The following is a 22,801-nucleotide window of genomic DNA, read 5'->3' as shown; positions in this document are numbered from 1 at the left end:
TAGAAATGGAGATGAGCACCAACCCCCAGAGTCAGACATGACTGGACTTAATGTCAGGGGAAAACCTTTACCCTTGACCTTAACTACCACCTATTCCTCAATACTTTATTTCCCAGACCACCAGACTTTGCCACAGCAACGCGTGGCCGGGCACAGCTAGTCACATATAAAACATGATGGCATGAATATCATATTTGGCATACATTTATATCCAGCGGAGTCCAGCAACAAACTCCTGGAACTGGAACATAGGAGAGCCTTTAATCCAGGTGACTGCCACTAATTTTATTCTGGGTGCAAAGCCATGGATTAAATCAATTGCTCCCGCTGGGATCCCAATTGGTTTTCCAGATGGGCAGTGGCCTCTAAGCTGTCCCTTGGGCTAACCTCTCTCTCTCTCTCTAGCCATCTTCAAATTCTCCCTTTTAGAGGCAGAAGGGGGGAGAGGAGAGACCCTCCTCCTGCGGAGACTATTCATTGACAGCTGCAGCAAATGCCACGCCAATCCTTTGGGCAGCAAGCCTCAGTATAACAGACAAAATAAGGGACAAAAGCCACTTCTGCTTGTCTCTCTGCTGCGTGGTTTGGAGGAGGGATGCTTTTGCGAGATCTTTGTCCTGTATGAGCCAAAAAGGACACTTTATCCATCTTTTGATGATGAATTTCCATCTATTTTGGAATTGCGAAGATTGTCTCGTACTTCAGAATAACAATGTCCGGCTGTTAATCGTTGCAGTGTCGGAGTGATGCTCATCCGGACCTAACAGGTAAGAAAATTCCTTCCAAAGAGAGGAATCAAGATTGGAATCAAGCTGTCAGAAGCGATGTATTTGCTCATAAGAGCTTATCAAAGCTTCATGATCTTTACACTGTAGAATGAATGCAGTTTGACACCACTTTAACTGTGATGGCTCAATGCTATAGAAGAGTCAAGACCATGTCAAACTGCAACTCCAACAATGCCATAGCATAGAGCCCTGGCAGTTGAAGTGGTGCCAAAGTGCATTAATTTCACAGTGTAGATGCACCCCAAGTCTCATGTTTATTTAGGATGTAAGAGAACACTGACTTGGTAGATACCTCTAGACTCTGGAATTCCCTTCCATGCTGAACATTTTGTTACTTTATTGGAAAACGTTTGCATTCAGATAGGATTTTGAGAATTGGCTTTTTAAAAACGCTTTTCTGTAATATTGTGTTGTGCTGCTTTTAAAAAGTATTGTCTTTTAAAATAGATATGTTTTAATTTTTATAACGAAGTTGTAATTTAGCAATATTTTTTTCTGTGTTTTTTTAGCTGCTCTAAATCCCACAGCTAGGAAAAAAGTGGGATCTATCTAGTTCCTTTCATACCGTCTTATGGAATCTTTGGATATGTAATTTTGGCAGAGGACTTAGATTACTCTGCCATAGAGTGCTAGTGTCTAGTCAAACTTTGTTACTGTTGTTGTGTGTGTTCAAGTCATTTTCAACTTATGATGCCTGTAAAAGGGACTCAGGTGAGCCAATGTGGCATACTGGTTTTGTAAGACAATTACCTTCAAAGGGTCCTGGCTCAGGAGGGAAATCAGGCAGAGAAACTCAGTCTCGTGAGAGATGCAAAAAGCAAAGTTTATTTTCAAATAGCTATGAGAAGGCAAACAGCCATACATACCCTAGAGGGCTGTATGTCGCAAAGCATGTCGTAGCAAACAACAAATATATGTGTCTCAGCTTATCTAGAATTGACCAATGGCTGAGGGTCTTCCTCATCTTCCACACCTACTTGGCATAAGTGATACGAATAACCTAATTTGTTTACTCTGAGCTTTCTTCTTTCTCTGGAACTTCCTGAAGGAACGCACCATCCCACAGGAAGGGAGGGGTATATGCAGGGGCAAAACTACATAGGCAATAGTTTACTACTTTCTGGCTTATGGTCCCTTCAGTCTGAGCATTGAAATATAACCCTGCAGAACAGAGTTCAAATCCCAACTCAGCCAGGGTAATGTACTGGTGACTTGGAACAAGTCACACATTCTCAGCCTCAAAACCCCCATGATAGGTTCACTTCAGGGTTGCCATAAAACAACCTGATGGCCTGTAACAAGATGGGGTTTTCTTGGCAAGAGTGGGCTGGCCTTTGCTTTTGCCTGAGGCTGAGAGAGTTTAAACTAGGGCTGGGCTGTGGCGCAGGCTGTTGAGCAGCTGCAATAAATCACTCTGACCATGAGGTCATAAGTTCGAGGCCAGCCTGTGGCGGGGTGAGCACCCGTCAATAAAAAAATAAAAAATAGCCCCTGCTCGTTGCTGACCTAGCAACCCGAAAGATAGTTGCATCTATCAAGTAGGAAATAAGGTACCACTTATAAAAGTGGGGAGGCAAGTTTAACTAATTTACAACGTTGGAATGAGGAAGTGCCGTCAGAGTGGATGATGAAGCAGCTGCTCCCCCCTGTGGCCAGAATCGAACATCCCCTCAGGAGAAGGTTAAATTGCCTCTGCGTCTGTCTGTCTTGGTGTCTGTTTGATGTGTTTATGGGCATTGAATGTTTGCCTATATGTGTAATGTGATCCGCCCTGAGTCCCCTTCGGGGTCAGAAGGGCGGAATATAAATACTGTAAATAAATAAATAAATAAATAAACTAGCACAAAATTACTCAGTGCGTTTTGATAGCCAAGCAGGGATTTGGACCTGGAGTCATAGTCAAACCACTTTACCATGCTGGGGGATTTAATACCCCAAAACATCAGATTTTGTCTATTCTTGGAAACTATGCAGTCAGCCCTGATTAGTATTTAGATGAGGAACCACCAACAAATATCATGTGGTGTAGGTTGTATTTCAGAGGATCTGGTAAAAGTACCTCTGAGTATTGCCTACTTAAGAAAACACTCTGAAATTCATAGTTGATATGGAGGTCTTGCTATATCTCAGCCACTCATGTGGAGTATTTTGGATTTCAGGTTTCTGGATAAGGGATGCTCAACCTGCACATATTTATGTTACAGACCATGATGTACCAAGTCATGAAACAAGAAACCAATTATGGTACCAACAGCAGCGATAACACCAAACTGCTGGACCAAAGGAGCAAAAGGCTTCCCATGAAACTATTCAGGGGGCCTTGCCATGCTGAACACATCCTTCAGACCCTCAACTCCTATCGCCAGGATGGCATCTTCACCGACGTGGTGCTGGTGATGGGCAAGCAAAGGTTTCCTTGCCACCAGGCCACCTTGTCTGCCAACAGTGCCTATTTCCGGGCCATGTTTTCTGCGAAGGCAGAGGAAGGTTGCCAAAGCATAGTCAACCTCCAAGCCATGCCTGCTACCAGCATGAGCCTCGTCCTGGATTACATGTACGGTGGGGATGTGTCCATCCAGGAGGACAATGTAGAAGGCCTCCTTGAGCTCTCCAACTTGCTCCAGATCCCCAGACTAAAGGATGCCTGCATCACCTTCTTGGAAAGACAGCTTCACCCTTGCAACTGTTTGGGCATCATGAGGTTCGCCAACTCTTTCTCCATCTCTTCCCTGGTTGAGAAGAGCAGGAGATTGGTCCTGGAAGGTTTTGTGGAGGTGTCTCATCATGAAGAATTCCTGGAGCTTGATGCCAAGGAACTCGGAGCATGTCTCTCAAGTGACTGGTTGGTGGTCCCTAAAGAGGAGGTGGTCTTGGAGGCCCTCATGCGATGGGTCCATCATGATGTGGCTTCCAGGAGAGGTGCTCTGAAGGACCTTCTGGAATATGTGCGACTCCCACTCTTGGACCCCTTGTACTTCCTGGAGAAGGTAGAAGTGGATGGAATCATCCATCAGTCCAAGGAGTGTCACTCGTTGCTGCAAGAAGCTCGCAAATATTATGTCCTGGGAGAAGAAACCAACTCTCAACGATGTAGACCCAGAAGGTAAAAACGAAAATTTACCAGTCATTTCTGTTTGCTTTCTGTTGTTGTGATGTGTTTTCTAGTCGATTCCAAACTATAGTTTGCCATGACTTTCCTCTTTCATTCAGAGAGGATTTGGCAGTGACATCACTAGAATTGATGCCTCCCAGGGCAGTCACTCAAGGTGTCACCTCCATGGATCTACTCCTATACCAAACCAGATGACAATGCTGTAGCTAAAATATGAGAATATTTGACAAAATCAGAGATTAAAGCCACCAACAACGAAAATATTATGTGCTTGTAGTGTATGCAAACAAAACCATTATGGTCTGAAGCATCAGAATACAGTAGACACTTAATCAGAACTCAGGCAAATGGGGGGAAACAGAATAATAGAGTTGGGAGAGAGTGCATGGGGCATCTAGTCCAACCCCCTGCCATGCAGGAAAAGCACAATCAAAGCACCCCAGAAAGATGGCCATCCAAAGAAAAAAAGCTCCAAAGAAGGAGCTTTCACCACACTATGAGACAGAGAGTTCAACTGTTGAACAGTTCTCACGATCAGGAAGTTCTTCCTATTATTCAGGTGGAAACTCCTTTTCTCCAATTTGAATCCATTGCTTTCAAGCAACCAGAAACTATATTTATTCTGCATCTAGCAATCCACATGGGTGCCGGTTAACTGGGAGTCCACTGTAAGTGGGTAATTCCTTTGACTGAAGCCCATGGTCATTAGAAAATTAAAAAAGCAATCTAATAGAGAGTTTTAGCCTTGTAGATATATTGATGTAGTACAGGTAAGCTGGACTTATAACAATATTTTTGCAGTTGAATCAAACTATAGAAAAAATCATTTGGAAACATTGCACAACAATGTTTTGATAGTCATTTTGACACTGATGGTCATTGGTGTTTTCCGCATGAGTGATTTGGACCCTGGTTTCATGGAGTCCTAGTCCAATACAGTACTCAAACTACATCACATTGTCCCCCTCGCTTTCTATAGCTAGGAGATCAAGGGCATTATAAACAAACCAACATAATTAGAATCCCATTGGTGACTTACTCTGGAAGAAACGTTATGATAGAAGGAGATGTGTACAAGAGAGGTAACCTCATTCAGTTGTATAAGCTGTGTTACATTGGCGTAATTCTTTTCAAAGTAATAGCACTTTTCAAGAGGTTCTTTCATCCCTCTTTTTGCTGAGAAGTAATAATTACACCAAATTATGGAATTTGCAGTGCAGAGAAGGACAGTTAAAATTCAGAGCCCAAGATGCTATAAGATGAAGCTATGGCATTCAGAGTAGAATCAAAGTGCTATCATTATGTAATGTGAACATGCCTCTGAAGATGTTTTCCAAAAGACGAACCACTATACTACACTAGCACTGATGCAGACTAGGTAAAGGTACAGGTTTTCCCCTGATATTAAGTCTAGTCATGTCTGACTCTGGGGTTGGTGCTCATCTCCATTTCTAAGCCAAAGAGCCAGCGTTGTCTGGAGACACCTCCAAAGTCATGTGGTTGGCATGACTGCATGGAGCACCATTATTTCCTGCCAGAGCAGTACCTATTAATCTACTCACATTTGCATGTTTTCAAACTACTAGGTTGGCAGAAGCTGGGGCTAACAGGAGGAGCTCACCCTGCTCCCCGAATTTGAACTGCCAATCTTTTGGTCAGCAAGTTTGGCAGCTCAGTGATTTAACCTGCTCCACCATGATGCAGCCTAAAGGACTTAATTTGTCTTGCTTCAGATTCATGGAACTAGCCGAGATGATCGTTGTGATCGGAGGCTGTGACAAGAACGGCTTTTTGAAGCTCCCTTTTGTGGATGTCTTCCACCCAGAGAGCGGCCAGTGGAAGCCACTCCCCAGCTTGCCTGGATATACTAAGTCAGAGTTTGCAGCCTGTACCCTGAAGAACGATGTCTATATCTCAGGTAAGATGCCCTCAAGAAAGGTCATAGTAGATGCTATGGATGGGAATCCAAATATGAGTAGAGGTGGGCCAAGTACCCCAGCCACATGTGGCACCAAAGCTAATTTTCTGGACCTTGGCCTATGGGCCAAATCTGGCTTGCCACACCATTTTATGTGGCCCTCCAGATGTTGGATACAACTCCTTTATTCCTCATCATTAAATATCATGACTAGGGCTGATTGGAGTTGTGATACAGTGACATGTGGAAGGCTGCAGTTTGTTCTGTTTGGTCGGAAGAGTTTAGTCAAGTCTTGTGGATATGAGGTTCTTTAACCTTTATCCTGTCAGAGAACCAGTGACCCCGACTGATTAATAAGCCAGGTCTCACCTCTGCTCACCTGTCAGACCACTCTGCAAATGGCGAAAGTGGCACTGACCAAGAATGACAACTTTGTTGCTTTTATTTGCTGATCCCAGCGGCACTGAAGCTTTATTTACAACAATATTTACAGTGCTAATTACCAAAGCTGTCAGGACACATCTTGCATCCGCAAGATCAAACATGGAGCTTCACTGTCTCTCTCAGAGTCTGTTCTTTGTACACTGAAGCACCTCCTCTGCATTCCACAGCCTGTGATGTATCTTCCTGTCACGTAGCACAAACGGAAGTCTCTGTTCATTTGCCCTTCTAGCAATCAATCAGGGCTCACTGCAATTAACCTCTTGACTGCTGGAATGCTTGCCGGAATGAAATACATACACTTTCACAGCAACAATAGATTAAACATTTCACTCCATATCACAAAAACACTAACATATCCAACCATAGAGCCACATGTGCTATTGGACTGCAATTCCCATTATCCCCAGTCCATATGGCAGATAATTAAAAGTGAAGGGAATTGTAGTTCAATAACAACTGGGGGCTCAAACTGGATGCACCAGCCACTATGTAAAGAAAAATATAACTGGCCCTCTGTATCCATGGATTTTCCACCCATTGATTCAATGGCCTTTTGAAGGCAACCATAAGGCTGATGTGGCCCTTGAGGAAAATTAGTTTGACATCCCTGCTTTAGAGTGTGGTGAAGTCTCTTTTTCTGGAGGTTTTTAAACAGAGGCTGGATGGCCATCCGTCAGGACTACTTTGATTGTGTATTCCTGCATGGCAGAAGGGAGCTAGACGTGATGGCTCTGGGGATTTCTTCCAACACTAGGATTATATGATTCCTTCTGGGACCAAAAAAGTGGGCAATGAATTGCTTTTTCAGGAGTGGCTTCTCAGCTTTTCAGCAACATGGAAAATAAAAGAGTTCCAAATGTGAACTATTTTCAATGTCTCACCACATCCCTCCTCCCAGATACCAAGCTATGCCCTTGGTATTTTCCATGACACCACATTATGGAAACAACTTTTTCCTTTGTTTTTAAAGGAGGTCATATCAACACCAGAGATGTCTGGCTACTGAGCTCCCGGCTGAACGTCTGGCTCAAGGTGGCCTGCCTGCAGAAGGGCCGATGGAGGCACAAAATGACGGCTCTCTGCGGAAAGGTATCTCTGTTTATTTCCTCAGGTTGGCTGTTCCTGAAACTCCAGAAGCCTGCAACTCCCAAGTAGGAACGGAGCTACACAGACAGTTAGTGATAAAAGAGAGTCATGCACACACATAATGTTTTGGTCAAAAGTTTTGCTGCAAGTGAGCAAGTAAGACAAGTCTTAGTGGATGCACATAAGCCCTTGTAAGCAGAAAATGAAAGCTTCCCAAAAATTCACACTGCACATGCTTATTGAACTGTTTCCGTTGCTGAACTAACCCTGCTCACTGCTTCATGAACCAGCCAAAACCATTTCAGTCTAGACTTATTTATGTTGAAAAATTCATGGAAAAGAAAGTTCATGGGTGATAGGCCAAATAAGTCTGGAAACCACTGGGTTAACCAGTTAAAATTCATGAGTTTTTTAAAAAAAATTCAGGGGGGGGCATTGAACCCCTAACTCCCCCCCCCCCCCCCGCGCTACAGCCCTGTCCCAAACATCAGTACTTCAGAGTTACACAGAGAAAGACAAAGTCTGTATGAGCAATATTTAATGCATACATGATAATCTTAATCTATGTGACCAGCACAATGTCTATCAAAAACCTGTTTGTTATTTAACAGGCTGTTTTCAGGGGTCTGGCACTGCATGGAGCCACAACATCTGGCTGTTGGTGCTGGGTACGTAATATAACAATCATAGCTTTTCTAGCATATTACAATGGCAGCGTTCAGCAAACAATACAGACTATGGGGAGACATCAGCTAATGTCAAAGCGGAGTTTATCAGGCTCACTAGAACAGATCAGCATGCGGTTGAATCCTCAATGCTTATTTTATAGACATGACTAGATATCTCAAAGTGCATGCTTTCTGCTTTTCCTTGGCAGATCTACACAGTGGGTGGCTATGATGGCTTCTACCGCCTGGCCAGCATGGAATGCTATGACTCCTTCTTGAACAGCTGGACCACCGTGGCCCCTTTGCCTCTGGCAGTGAGCTCGGCTGCAGTGGTCTCCTGCCTTGGCCAGCTCTATGTGATTGGTGGTGCTCTAGATGACAGCACCAACACAGACAAGGTAATGAGACATCCTCAGGAAGAGCAAACATTGGTAATGTTGTGACTCATCTGGAGCCTCAGAGTGACTCTGATGGGGATTATGTGATTCAGGTTCAAGATGATGGGATTCAGGTTCAAGATGACTCTGATGGGAATTATGGGATTCAGGTTCAGAGTGTTCCTGCTGTGAAAGATGAGGAACAGGGAGGCTTTCCCACGGCAGAGAATGGTGTTGATGATACTGAAGTTAGCCAGGTGCAAAGGGAGGACAGCTCACAGTCTGATAGCATACAGACAGACGCTAACGCTAACGAGCTGTCTGGCCTTGACAAACCAGAATCTCTGGATCGAGCTGGTCATTTGGAATTCAGGGTTAGTAGAAGTGTTAGAATAGCAAACAAGAGGGAGGTCAAAGGCCAAATAAATGCTTTCATGCTATGCAAGGGGTATTAAAAGATTGTGCTGAGAGAGAAACCTTTGTCAAAGCAACTTCTCAGTTGAGTCAAGAAGCAAGCTCTTGCTTTCCCGGATTATTTGCAGCCTTTGTGTGTGTTCATGTTTGTGGGACTTTGTCATGCATTAATGGAACCTAGTTTTATTCCTAATGTTTTCTTGGATTATTCTTTACAGCCTTGTTTCGAAACAATCTTTTGGAACTTTACTTTTGCTTTTAAAGAAATATTTATTTCCTATTTCCTAATAAACTACAAAAGACTATAACCTGTGTGCAGCCTGGTGTATTTAGCAAGGTGAAGCTAACCTGAGGTGCGACAGGTAAGCCCTCCGATGTCCTTCTGGAGGACCTAGACTTTCCTAGTGAAATGTTTTATTTGTGGCTTCTCCATTTTTGTGTGGGTTCTGCATCCCTCATGCACACTGAAGTGTACAACCTACTGCATATGATCATTGATTATTTCCTCTTCCAGGTCCAGTGCTATGACCCGGAGGAAAACCAATGGAGGATTTTGTCTCCTGCCCCTTTCAGTCAGCGATGCATCAACGCTGTCAGTTTGGACAACTTGATTTACGTCGTGGGTGGGCTCCTGAGTCAGGTCTTCAGCTACAATCCCTTGAACGACACGTGGAGCAAAGTGGCATCTTTGTCCAGACCTTTAGTAAGGACAATGTCCTGGGGCCTTCAGGGAAGGGGAGGGGAGAAGGAGGTTCACAGTAAACCAGCCAGGCATTTCTGACCTTAATTGTTCAGGACAGTTTCCTGCAAGTAAACAAGGCTGTCGAGATAAAAAACAACAACTTGGGATTAACTCAGGGTGGATATTCATGCAGTTCCCAGATGTTGCTAAACTACAAGTCCCAGCAACCTGAACCTGCTAATCTCAAAGCAAGGAATACTGGGAGCTGCAGTTCAACTTCTGTTTGGTTTGCTTTTTGGGACACAAGCTTGGAGACTTTTCAACATCTTGAGGCTCTCCAAATAGTTTTGTCCTTTAGTTCACAGCATCCCTAGCCTGCATAGTCAGGGGGATAGAATGTTGGGAGTTGCAGTTCCATATCTAGGGTACTACTTGAATATCACCAGATTGTTTATCCCAGTTAGGGCATTGTTAATTCCAATTCAATCAATGCAAGCCTGGTAAATTGACTCTTTTGGAAGCGTTATTGAGTTAATGGATGTACTGTAGTTGAACTAGCAATGGGATTGAGGCCCTGTAGAAAGAAAAAGTGGATATATGAGGATCAGATAGTCTTAATTGTCAGGGAATCGGCGACCCCAACTGATTGATGAGCCAGGTCTCACCTCAACCCCTCCGTCAGACCACTCTGCAAACGGCGAAGGGGGCACCGACCAAGAACAATAACTTTGCTGATTTATATCTGCTGAATCTCAGTGGCACTGAAGCTTTATTTACATTAATATTTACAGTGCTAATTGTCAAAACTATCTGGACACATCTTGCCTCCGCAAGATCAAACATGGAGCTTTCACCATCTCTCTCAAAGTCCGTTCTCTGTACACTGAAGCACCTCCTCTGCCTGTGATGTATCTTCCTGTCACGTAGCACTAATGGAAGTCTTTGTCATTTGCCCTTCCAGCAATCAATCAAGGCTCGCTGCAATTAACCTCTTGACTGCTGGAATGCTTGCCAGAACAAACGTACATATTTCCACAGCAACATAGATTAAACATTTCACTCAATATAACAAAACATTAAGAAAGAATTGGGTTTAAAATCAAGAAAAGGTTATTACTAAGAAGAAATTGAGCTTTCAGCACATACTTAGAGGTGCCCTGTTCCAAATCTTTGTCTTTTGGTCTTGGCTGAGTTTGGTGAGTATAGGAATTCTTGAAAAATGAAAAATCCAGAGCTTTGAAATGTTACCTGTTTTTGGATGTCAGCTCACAAAATCCTCCAGTCCTGGGGAATCCTAGAGGTTTTGGGAGTTGTAGTTCAAAAATGTCATTGTTTCAAGTACTGTAAGGAAGGAGACAACTCAATAAACCTCTGCATTGGTATGTTTTTAGACAGCAGTGCCAATGGTTCTGCCATCTTTGCCAACCAGACCTTCCAATTGATCTACAAGCTTATGTCTCTTTACTCTGAAGTAAGTTCTGTACTCATACAAGTCTTGTTCTCTCCCTTCAGGAGAGCTGTGGAGTCACCGTCTGCCATGGCAAGATCTTCATCCTGGGAGGGAGAGACGAGAACGGGCAAGGCACCGACAAGGTCTTTGCTTTGGATGTGGCAACAGGCACACTGGAACCACAGCCGCCTCTGCAGCGCTGCACCAGTTACCATGGATGTGGGACCATCCTGAGGCACACGAGTAGATAACGTGGTGTCTATTGGCCTCCTTCTTTCCTTCCCATGACACCTCCAACCCATCTTAAAAGGACACTGAGTTGGGATGCCCACTTTCCTACAAAAAGTGGAGCCCTTTCCTATATATTCTGGGTAGCTTTGTGCCAAGTATATGGTCTTGAGGTGAGGTCACTTACGTGACTGCTGGTCTCCTCCACTTTATCCTCTCCTCCTTCTCCTGTGTTATTCTTCCTCTTTCCTCTTCTCTTTACTTCTCCTTCATCTCTTCCTTCTCTCTCTACTTGTCCTCCTCCTCTTCCTCCTTCCTCTAGTTTGAAGTTGCAGGAGGATAGATTTCAATTGAACATTAGAAGGAAATTCTTGACTGTCAGAGCAGTTCGCCAATGGAACCAATGGTGTTACATTTTGATGATGCATGCAGACTTTGTATATTGTGGGGAAGCTGTTACCACCATACTGACAAAGTAACTGGATGGAAGGGTGGTAGTAGGGCAGACAAACAAGAAGGAGACATCTACTAATGAAGGGACCATAAGCCAGAAAATAGTAACTTTTGCCTATGTAGCTTTGCCTCTGCATATGCCCCTCCCTTCCTGTGAGCTGGTGCCTTTCTCCAGAAAGTTCCAAGACCAAAAGTTAGCTTGAAATCAACAAGTGAAGTCACAGGTATCACTTATGCCAAGTGGGTGTGGAAGGTGAGGAAGACCCTCAGCCATTGGTCAATTTTAGATAAACAAAAGGTATAAATTCTTTGTTTGCTGCGACATGCTTTTGCGACGGCCTTCTCACAGCTGTGGTGAAAATAAACTTTGCTTTTTGCATCTCTCACGAGACTGGATTTTCTGCCTGATTTCCCTCCTGAGCCAGGACCCTTTGAAGGTAATTGTCTTACACTAAGGCAATGGTTCTCAACCTGTGGGTCCCCAGCTGTTTTGAGGTACAACACCCAGAAATCTCAGCCAGTTTACCAGCCATTATGATTTCTGGGAGTTAAAAACCAAAACATCTGGGAACCCACAGATGTAGAAGGAATGCAAAACTCAAATTATACTCTTATGCAGCAGTGTTAATGAAAAACAGCAATCTCAACACAAACTTTCTAGTACTAATAGAGTCACAGTTCCTTTGCTTTAGCAAACCCACATATAGTCCTTGCATTTCATCCATGCAATGCTTTCCATAAGAAAATATATCTTCTTTCAATCTTCATTTCTGGTTCATGGGGACGAGCATGGAAGGCAAACTTGCCAGCATCAAATAGGCTGCAAGCCAGGAGCTTATGCCCAGGAGCAAATATTCAGTAAGCCCAAGAGCATACAACAAAAACTATCCAGTTATACCCTTTCTGGAGTGGCCCAAACTTGTTGACCTTAATTACTCCAATTACTGAGTTTGTGGGTTGTAATTAACACACACACACACACACACACTAGTGATCCCACAAGAACTTATTTATTATTTATTTTATTTATTTACAGTATTTATATTCCACCCTTCACACCCCGAAGGGGACTCAGAGCGGATCACATTGTACACATATAAGGCAAACATTCAATGCCATATAACATAGAACAGAGACAGAGACAGACGCAGAGGCAATTTAAACCTTCTCCAGCTTCCAGCTTCCAGAGGGTATGCTTGATTCCGGCCACAGGGGGAGCAGCTGCTTCATCATCCACTGCGACTGCAACTTCCTCATTACAACGGCGGCTGGGTGATTTTTATGGTGTCGTAAATTAGTCTCCCCACATATAAGTGGTACCTAAATTTCCTACTTGATAGATTCAACTATCTTTTGGGTTGCTTAGGTCAACAACGAGCAGGGGCTATATTTGATTTTAATTGTCAGGTGCTCACCGCGACACAGGCTGGCCTCAAACTCATGACCTGTTGGTCAGAGTGATTTATTGCAGCTGGCTACTAACCAGCCTGTGCCACAGCCTGGCCCCATATACCTTAATACATGGAGCCTCTGGTGGCTCAGTGGGTTAAACCCTTGTGCCGGCAGGACTGCTGACCGGTAGGTCTGAGGTTCGAATCCGGGAAGAGTGAGATGAGCTCCCTCTGTCATCTCCAGCTCTCCATGCAGGGTCATGAGAGAAGCCTCCCACAGGATGGTAAAACATCAAACATCCAGACGTCCCCTGGGCAATTTCCTTGCAGACGGTCAATTCTCTCACACCAGAAGCAACTTGCAGTTTCTCAAGTTGCTCCTGACACAAAAAAAGTCTTAATACATGGGGGTTTCCTTCTCTGGATGTCGACAAAAAGAGATTGGTAGCTGCCTGCTGGGGATGCTTGAGATGGAGATTATGCACTGAGCAGGTGGTTGGACTAGATGTCCCATAGGACTCCTTCCAGTTCTGTGATTTCTATGACTCCCTCCTCCTCCATTCACTCTTCTCTTATTCCTTCTCTTTTTCTGGGATCTTTCTATCTCATTTTCCGTTGCCTGATTTCTTGTCGGTGTTGCATTAAAGCAACATTAAAATAACACAGCCAAGAAACCATGTGAGTTATCTCACATGCAAAGCTAGAAAAGTAGTTCTTTCTGTCTTCTCTCCCTCTCTCTCTTTCTCTCTCATTTATCTATTTATTTATTTATTTTTGATTACTTATTTATTATCAGGATGTCTTTTTTCCAAAATGAGATCCCAGGCAGTTTAAGTTTAGGTTACGACAAGATAAAGCGAAGAATGTGTTGTCGAAGGCTTTCATGGCCGGGATCACAGGGTTGTTGTATGTTTTCCGGGCTGCATGGCCATGTTCCAGAAGTATTCTCTCTTGACGTTTTGCCCACATCTATGGCAGGGATCCTCAGAGGTTGTGAGGTATGGAGAAACTAAGCAAGGAAGGTTTATATACCTGTGGAAAGTTCAGGGTGGGAGAGGAAAACTCTTGTCAGTTGGAGGCCAGTGTGAATGTTGTAGTAATCACCGCAGTTAGCATTGAAAAGCTTCATCTCCTGGATTTTTTCCTGCCTTAGGGCATCCTTTGTTTAGAGTCGTTAGTTGCCCCTGAGTCAATCATGTCTGGAACTCCTATGTTTTCAGAGTGTTGCTTCTTATTTACTTCTCATTTTGGAGTTTTTTAATACTGGCAGCCAGATTTTGTTCATTTTCATGGTTTCCTCCTTCCTGTTGAAGTTGTCCACATGCTTGTGGATTTCAATGGCTTCTCTGTGTAGTCTGATATGATAGTTATTGGAGTGGTCGAACATTTCTGTGTTCTCAAATAATATCCTATGTCCAGGTTGGTTCATCAAGTGCTCTGCTATGGCTGACTTCTCTGGTTGAGTTAGTCTGCAGTGTCTTTGGTGTTCTTTAGCTCATGTTTGGGCGCTGTGTTTCGTGGTCCCTCTATAGACTTGTCCACAGCTGCATGGTATACGATAGACTCCTGCAGAAGAGAGAGGATCCCTCTTGTCCTTTGCTGAACATAGCATTTGTTGGATTTTCTTAGTGGGTCTGTAGATAGTTTGTAGGTTGTGTTTCTTCATCAGTTTGCCTATGCGATCAGTGGTTCCCTTGATGTATGGTAAGAACACCTTTCCTCTGGGTGGATCTTTGTCTTGACTCTTGTGGTTTGTTCTGGGCTTCACAGATCTTCTGATGTCCATGGATATTCCATCAGTAACAGCTAGGAGTGAGGATATTACACCAATCCTAAAGTCACTCCACTGGCTGCCAGTTAATTTCAGGGCAAAGTACAAGGTGTTGGTTTTGACCTTTAAAGCCCTAGATGGTTTGGGTCTAGGTTCCCTACAGGATCACTTTCTCCCGTACAATCCGCCCCAAACACTGTGGTCCTCCAACCAGTCAAACCCCCACTGGCAACCACCAACCAGAGGACCTTTTCATCGGCCACTCCTTGACTGTGAAATGAATTGCTGGCAGAGCTCTGAGAGCTGGATCAGCTGTCTAATTTAAGATACAAGTGAACACCTATCTCTTCTTCAGGCCTACCCAGACAGTTTTAATGATGAATTTTAAACTCCACTGTACACCTACATTTTGTTTTGTGTATTTTAATATGTATTTTATGGAAATATGTTTTAATATACAGTAGAGTTTCGCTTATCCAACAGAATGTTGGATAAGTGAAAATGTTGGATAATAAGGAGGGATTAAGGAAAAGTCTATTCAATGCCTGGGCTGTGGCGCAGGCTGGAGAGCAAGCCAGCTGCAACCAACTGCAATGAATCACTCTGACCAGGAGGTCATGAGTTCGAGGCCCGCTCGGAGCCTATGTTTGTCTTGTCTTTGTTCTATGTTAAAAGGCATCGAATGTTTGCCTATATGTGTAATGTGATCCGCCCTGAGTCCCCTTCGGTGTGAGAAGGGCGGAATATAAATGCTGTAAATAAATAATAAATAATAAATGTCAAATTACGCTATGATTTTACAAATGAAGCATCAAAACATCAACAAATCGACAGGAAAATCAGTTCAATACATAGTAACATTATGTAGTAATAATTACTGCATTTGCGAATTTAGCACCAAAACGTTACAATGTATTGAAAACATTGACTACAAAAACATTGACTACTAAAAGACTGTGTTGGATAATACAGAACGTTGGATAACTGATGGTTGGATAAACAAGACTCTACTGTATGTATTTTACAGAGTGCTTTATAATGATTATGTGTTTGTAATGCTGTAACCCGCTTGAGCCATGAAGAGAGGCAGGCAAGAAATAAAACTTGTTGTTGTTGTTAACATAAAATCCAGACCTCCACGTTGCCATTGTCCTCATTGCCAGATGGAATAGGCTGAGGTGGTCAGAGTATGGGTTGCACCTTCTGGTCTGTCAGGAATTCATAGACTTGGAAGAGACCTCAGGGGCCATCCAGTCCAACGGCCTGCAAAGTAGGAAAACCAAAACAATTGGGGTTGTTATATGTTTTCCGGGCTGTATGGCCATGTTCTAGAAGTATTCTCTCCTGATGTTTCGCCCACATCTATGGCAGGCATCCTCCCAACCTCTGAGGATGCCTGCCATAGATGTGGATGAAATGTCAGGAGAGAATACTTCTAGAGCATGGCCATACAGCCCGGAAAACATACAACAACCCTGTGATCCCGGCCATGAAAGCCTTCGACAACACACCAAAACAATTCTTTGGGGGGTTTATGTTACGGAGTTTACGGCCGTTTAAATATGTTTTTAGACAACACAATTACCTTAACAGTCCTACCATAGTGGCTACATGGTACCTGGGCCCCATGGACAGTCATTACCTGGAAGTTGGGAAGCGCTATCCCATGGCAGAGTCCAGTTTCTATATTACAGCTTCCAATATAAATACAATAGGGGAGATTTATACTCTGCCAGTGTCAAAACAGCCACGGCATTGTAGCATCCCTTGTCTGATTAATAAACAAGTCCATTTTGTGCCGTTGATGCGTCTCGTGTCCCCAAGGGCCATTCATTTCTCACTGAGATGTGTGCCGACTCTATTTAAATCTCTCTCTCTTATTTAGACATTCATCAGTTTTGCAGGAGTACAACGCCAAAGGGTGCCTAATCTCAACAGTTCCCGCTCTCCTTTCTCTATCCTTTGTAGATTTCATTGTATGTGTATGCGTTTTTAAAATAATGTGTCCCTCCGTCTGCTGAGAATTGATAGCGGGCGCCTCAAAAGAGCAACAAAGAGCAGCGTGGAAGGGCCCCAGCTGAGCCAAGCGGTGCCAGGCGATTAACAGAGATTAAGGGTCACCCCCGCCATCTGGGAGCTGCAAAAAGGAGAGATAATGATGGCTAATTTGGGGACCGAGGAGCGTTAAATTGGTCCACTAGGCAGAAACAGCCTGACGCCACAGGGAGATCATTTTTGTTAAGATTGCAAAATCATAGCCCTAGATTACACTAGTACACTAAAACAGACTCCCAAATCTGTGGCTTTTGGGATACAATACCCTGCAACTTTGGGCAACCCCATTCTGCTATTCTTAAATGTTTTGTCTGTGAATGGCAGGCAGCTCTCCTTTCAGTTCTGACCCAGGATCCACAGGCAACATTTCCTAATGATTAAAATAAAATGGTGTTTGTCATAAGCCAAAGCAGCCAATGACAACAAAAACAGTTCCCAGCTGGGTATACTTCCTATAAAATCCTTAAAATGGGAAGCATATCCAGCTGGGAAGTGTTTTTGTTGTCATTAGTTGTTTTGGCTTATGGAGACCCCACAAATGAGACTTCTAAGTCATAATGCCACTCTCTTCTGCTTTGGTCAGACCAGTTCTGGGCACATCACTGTTGTAGCTCAGCCGTCACGGCCTATTTCTCAGCAGGAGCTGGAGTTTGATTTAGATTTCCGGCCCATGCAAGACTTGGACCAAAGCCCATTAACTTTGCAGGTGCCTGAAGTTGTAGTTACAGAGGACCTGTCAATTGGGGAAAATTCCGATGATCAGTCAAGGTTGGATCAGCCAGATATTGAGGCTGCAGAGGAGTGTGTTGATTTTCGTCCTTCACGAGGGAAAGGAGTAGAAGGGAGGGTGAGAGAAGAAGTCAACATTTGGCTCTCAGACGCACTAATGAGGAAGGTTCTCAATGTGAAAACTCTGCCGTCCTAATTCTCACTGTGCTATAGCCTTGGAAACTCTTTAAAGGTGCCTTGCTCCTTGTTCTCTGTGCGGTGTCAACTTTGCCATCCACAGAAGAAGAATCTATGTTACAGTACTTTGCTCCTTGTTTGCCTTGTTCCAGTGCCTTGTTTCATGTCTTTCAAGCCATGTTCAGGCCTTGTGACTCTCGAGTATACCTTGCCTTTTTAACTCCGGTTCCGCAATTCCTGGTGTTTGTTGCCCATGTGGATTACAGCTTGTGGATTTCCAGCATCTTGTTCCTGTTCCTTGCGGCTTCTGGCTGTTCCTGTTTGGACGGCGAGTGCAATTTAACTCTGGCTTCTTGGTGGAACTAACAAGTTCCGTTTGTGGATTACAACTTTGAAAGACCTTTTTGGACTTACCTTTAAACAGTTAAGGACATTTTATTATGGACTATTTACTTTACTGACTTTAAACGCTATTTGCTTGCGTATATATATCTTTCAATAAACTGCTTTGCTTATGATCCTGGCTCCAGTGTGGGTTTCAGGGTGCCCTTGCAGCCTTGGGGTGTAACAATCACAATTCAAGAAGGTGATGAACAAGATGAAATGCATCCAAAGGAGGACAGCTAAAATGATGAAACGTTGTGAAACCATGAATCCCCCTGAGGAACAGCTTAGGGAGCTGATCATGTTTAGTCTGTAGAACAGAAAGCTAAGCGGGGACATGATAGCCATGTTTAAATGCTTGGAAAGAAGCTGTATTCAGGGGGGAAGCAAGCTTGAGGACACAGAGCAGTGGGTTCAGACTATACGAAGAAGATTCCACCTAAACATTAAGAAAAATAACCCGAGGGTAATAACTGTTTGACAATGGAATATGCTGCCTTGGAATGGAGTCTCATTCTCTTGAAGTGCTTCCATCTCTTGAAGTCCATCCACAGGCTAGATGGAGTGCTTTGTGCCTTTATTCGTGGCAAAATGGGGTTGGACTGGATCATAGAGTCTCTTTTAGCTCTCTGCTTTGATAATTCGGTAAGCTTTACTTTGCACGAGCAGGAGGTTGGTGATTGGGGCTCTTGGAGGTCTCCCATTCATAGGGTCACCATACTTAATGCCTTCTTTGCCTCAGTCTTCTCACAAAAAGGAAGGCATCCTCCACCTCAGCAACATGGAATGGATGAAAGATTAGGGGAAATCCAACTCCAAATAAGGAAACAAGTCATCCAGGAATACCTAGCCACTCAGCAGAAGTCATTTTGGAATGACTGGCAATAATCTCTGAGAGTTCTTGAAGAACGGGAGAAGTCCCAGCAGATTGGAGGAGGGCAAATGTGGTCCCTATCTTCAAGAAGGGAAAAAAAGGACGACCCAAACAACTACTGTCCAGTCAGCCTCATGTTGATATCAGGCAAGATTCTGGAAAAGATCATTAAGGAAGTCGTCTGCAAACACTTAGAAAGGAATGCGATCATTGCTAATAGTTGACATGGATTTATCAACAAAAAGTCATGCCAGACTCATCTGATCTCTTTTTTCGATAGAGTTACGAGCTGGGTAGATGCAGGGAACATCGTGGATATAGAATAGGCTAGAGCAAATTTTTCATTATTTCGTTAAATTCGTTAAAAATTTGTTTCGTAAGCACTTTTGAATTAATATTGAACCATCTGCTCACTGCCCTTACAAATATTACGAATTTGAATAATAAAAGTACCTTTTTTCATTTGTTTCTGATGTCTTCGGATGAAGCTGTAGCCCCTCTGAGAGGAGAAGCCATGTTGGCATGCCTCTCAGCCAATCAGAGCGGAAGAGGGAGGGAGGGAGAGGCATGGGCATCAATCTGCTAGCATTTTAAAAAAATGTTGCTTCAAAAATCCCCAAAAATCAGTGGATGGGTCAAACATTATGAAACTTCATAGGCAAAGAGTACTTAATTTTTGCTTCCATTCTGGCAAATTTCATCATAATAGCTTTCAAAATGCAGGAGAACGAAGCCTCTGAATATTGACCATTAATGAAGCAATTCGCCATAACGAGAGAAAAAACTCCATTTCCCAGAAGCCTTAGCAAGCCAATCAAAGTGGAAGGAAGAAGGACAGGGAGGCGTGGCCATCGATCTGCTAACATTTTAAAAAAATGTTGCTTCAGAAATCCCCAAAAATCAGTGGATGGGTCAAACATTATGAAACTTGATAGGCTAAGAGTACTTAATTTTTGCTTCCATTCTGGCAAATTTCATCATAATAGCTTTCAAAATGCAGGAGAACGAAGCCTCTGAATATTGACCATTTATAAAAGCATTGGGCTGAAGCAAACGTTTCTCCAATAGTACTATGCCCACTTGCAAACTACAATTCCCAGGTGTTCCAGGCCCTCTCTCCTCTTAACGTTCCCCACCCCCTTTTGTCCTCACTTAGAATCATAGAGTCATTGAACAGTAGAGTTGGAAGAGACCTCGTGGGCCATCCAGCCCAACCCCTTCTGCCAGACAGGAAGACACCATCCAATCCCTCCCAACAGATGGCCATCCAGCCTCTGCTTAAAAGCCTCCAAAGAAGAAACCTCCACCACAGCCCGGGGAGAGAGTTCCACAGCTGAACAGCTCACAGTGAGGAAGTTCTTCCTAATGTTCAGGTGAAATCTCCTTTCCTGTAGTTTAAAGCCATTGTTCAGTGTCCTAGTCTGCAGGGCAGCAGAAAACAAGCTTGCTCCCTCCTCTCTATGACTTCCCCTCACATATTATACATCATGTCTCCTCTCAGCCTTCTTTTCTGCAGGCTAAACATGCCCAGTTCTTCAAGCCACTCCTCATAGGGCTTGTTCTCCAGACCCTAGATCATTTTAGTTGCCCTCCTCTGACCATCTTGACCAAACTTTCATACAGTATGTGAATTCTTGGAAGGTATGAGAAGTTTAGAGAGAAGGAGGGAGGATGAGGTTTGAATTTTGGACTCCAATTGTGGCTTGATTCCCCACTCTGCCACCCACTTGGGCAAGTCACACACTCTCAGCCCAGAAAAGCCAATGAAACAGGAAATAGCACTTTCAAACCAGGAACTAATTTCCTTATTCAGAGGCTGATGGCCATCTGTCAGGAAGGATTTGATGGTGTACTATGATTTCTGTTCCTGGGTGATAAATGTCATTTCCTAATTGGTTCTGTCATAGAAACATGGCAAAATCTATGACACTGCCTGAACTTTGTGCAAGCGACATGGATGGAACATATTATGGTTTGGTCCACCAATTTAACAAAGTTTCAGCCACAAAAACAAAGTTTCTGAAGTAGAACAATGACTTTCACTGTAAAGACAACAAACTGAAACAGGAAATAAGACTTTCAAACCAGGAACAGATTTCTGCAATTATTAAAAAATGGTTTATTATAAAAGCTATGAAAATTCGCCAAAAATCAGAGGATAAGGGAAACTTTCCAAATTTTGGTGAGCTATCAGTATTAAATGTGCTCTACCACTGTACCAAGTTTGAAGAAGATCACTCAAAAAATGAGGGCGGGAGAGTCCTGTAAAATCTCCCCTCGTGCTGTTTTTTTTGGCCACTGCGCATGCGCGTCCGCCATTAACGAATTAATTTTGAAAATAACGAATTTTCGTTAATTTCGAATTTTTTGGGGGGCAAAATTCGGAAATGACATCAGAAACGAAACACTGGCGCCCCCTACTTTTGAAACGAGTTTAGAATCAATTTTTTCATGGATCGCTCAAGCCTAATATAGAATAACTGGATTTCAGTAAGGCCTTCCTGCAACAAGGTATCCCATGACCTTTTGGCAAACAAACTAGTCAAATGTGGGATAGGCAAAACTACAGTTATCTGGATCTGTAATTGATAAGTGAACAAACCAAGAGGGTGCTCCCCAATGCTTCCTCTTCATCCTGGAAAGAAGTGATAAGTGGAGTGCCATCAGCAGGGTTCCATCCTGGGCCTGAATCTGTTCAACATCTTTATTAATGACTTAGATGAAGGGTTTGTTAGTGTATTCTGTTGTTAGAGTGAAATGTTATATCAAGTTATGCTGTTGGGTGTTTCCAACTGTGTGTTTCTGGCAGAGCATTCCAGCAGCGCATGGGTTAAGCACAAGCCAGTTTGATTGATTGCTCACACGACCAATAGGTCAGGGCTTCCGTTTGAACTGTCTGACCGGAACTTTCATCATGAACTGAGGAATGCAGGAGGTGCCTGCTTGTACTGATAACAGCCTTGGCGAGCGGAGAAGACATGCCATGCGTCCAGAGAGTTATGGCTTTGAGTAATTGTAAATAACTTGTAAATAAAGTAATTAGACCTGCTGGGATCAGCAGCAAAACAATGACTGAGCTGTTGTTTTGTTGGTGCCACTTTTGCTGCTGCATCAAGTGGTCCTTCGGGTGAGCAGACAGAGAGAACTGACTCATCAAAACAGTCAGGGTGGTGGATGATCGATTTAACTCCCTATCCCAGCATCCCCTGACAGGGTTAGAAGGCACAATTATCAAGTTTGCAGAGGACACCAAACAGGGAGGAAGAGCCAATACTCCAAAAGACAGGAGCAGAATTCAAAACGATCTTAACTGAATTAGAGAGATGATGGGCCAAAACTAACAAAAATGAAGTTCAACAGGGACAAATGCAAGATACTCCACTTAGGAAGAAAAAATGAAATGCAAAGACACAGAATGGTGGAAGAGGAAGCTGAGAGGAGACATGATGGTCATGAATAAACATGAGGGGAAGTCATAGGGAGGAGGGAGCAAGCTTGTTTTCTGCTGCCCTGGAGACTAGAATGTGGAGCAATGGGTTCAAATTATAGGAAAGGAGATTCCACATGAACATTAGGAAGAATTTCCTCACTGTGTGAGAGACAGCTGTTCAGCAGTGGAACTCTCTGCCCCAGAGTGTGGTGGTAACTCCTTCTTTGGAGGCTTTTAAGCAGAGGCTGGATGACCATCTGTCAGGGGTGCTTCTTGGCAAGGGGTCAGACTGGATAGCCCAAGAGGTCTCTTCCAATTCTATGATTCTATAAGTCAAAGTAGATTTCAGAGTTGTTGTATGTTTTCCTGG

The 22,801-nt window shown here is 43.5% G+C and overlaps 1 protein-coding gene across 3 annotated transcripts; it reads left to right on the top strand.

Moving 5' to 3' along the window:
• The first annotated feature begins 302 nt into the window (after positions 1-302).
• Positions 303-12,004, top strand: klhl35 (kelch like family member 35). Of its 3 annotated transcripts, none has more exons than XM_062974470.1 (8): positions 303-767; positions 2,948-3,891; positions 5,634-5,818; positions 7,233-7,351; positions 7,960-8,016; positions 8,226-8,414; positions 9,322-9,510; positions 11,002-12,004. In XM_062974470.1, the coding sequence occupies exons 2-8, from the start codon at positions 2,963-2,965 to the stop codon at positions 11,188-11,190; spliced, it is 1,857 nt and encodes a 618-aa protein (XP_062830540.1). In that variant the 5' UTR covers positions 303-767; positions 2,948-2,962; the 3' UTR covers positions 11,191-12,004. The 3 variants fall into 3 exon arrangements, with proteins under 3 accessions (XP_062830540.1, XP_062830541.1, XP_003225476.3); XM_062974471.1 differs by having other exon boundaries at positions 304-767; positions 2,993-3,891; XM_003225428.4 differs by lacking the exon at positions 7,960-8,016 and having other exon boundaries at positions 320-767.
• Positions 12,005-22,801: the final 10,797 nt, after the last annotated feature.

Source organism: Anolis carolinensis, chromosome 3 (assembly GCF_035594765.1).
Source record: "Anolis carolinensis isolate JA03-04 chromosome 3, rAnoCar3.1.pri, whole genome shotgun sequence".
Taxonomy (NCBI): domain Eukaryota; kingdom Metazoa; phylum Chordata; class Lepidosauria; order Squamata; family Dactyloidae; genus Anolis; species Anolis carolinensis.
The sequence above is the reverse complement of the archived record's forward strand: the minus strand, read 5'-3'. Positions and strand labels throughout refer to the sequence as shown.

Excerpts from the sequence above, each read along its gene's own strand:
- klhl35 (XM_062974470.1), top strand. The coding sequence starts at position 2,963 with ATGCTCAACCTGCACATATTTATGTTACAGACCATGATGTACCAAGTC. Across the intron at positions 3,892-5,633 it reads CAACGATGTAGACCCAGAAG|ATTCATGGAACTAGCCGAGA; the intron begins GTAAAAACGAAA and ends GTCTTGCTTCAG. Across the intron at positions 5,819-7,232 it reads GAACGATGTCTATATCTCAG|GAGGTCATATCAACACCAGA; the intron begins GTAAGATGCCCT and ends TTGTTTTTAAAG.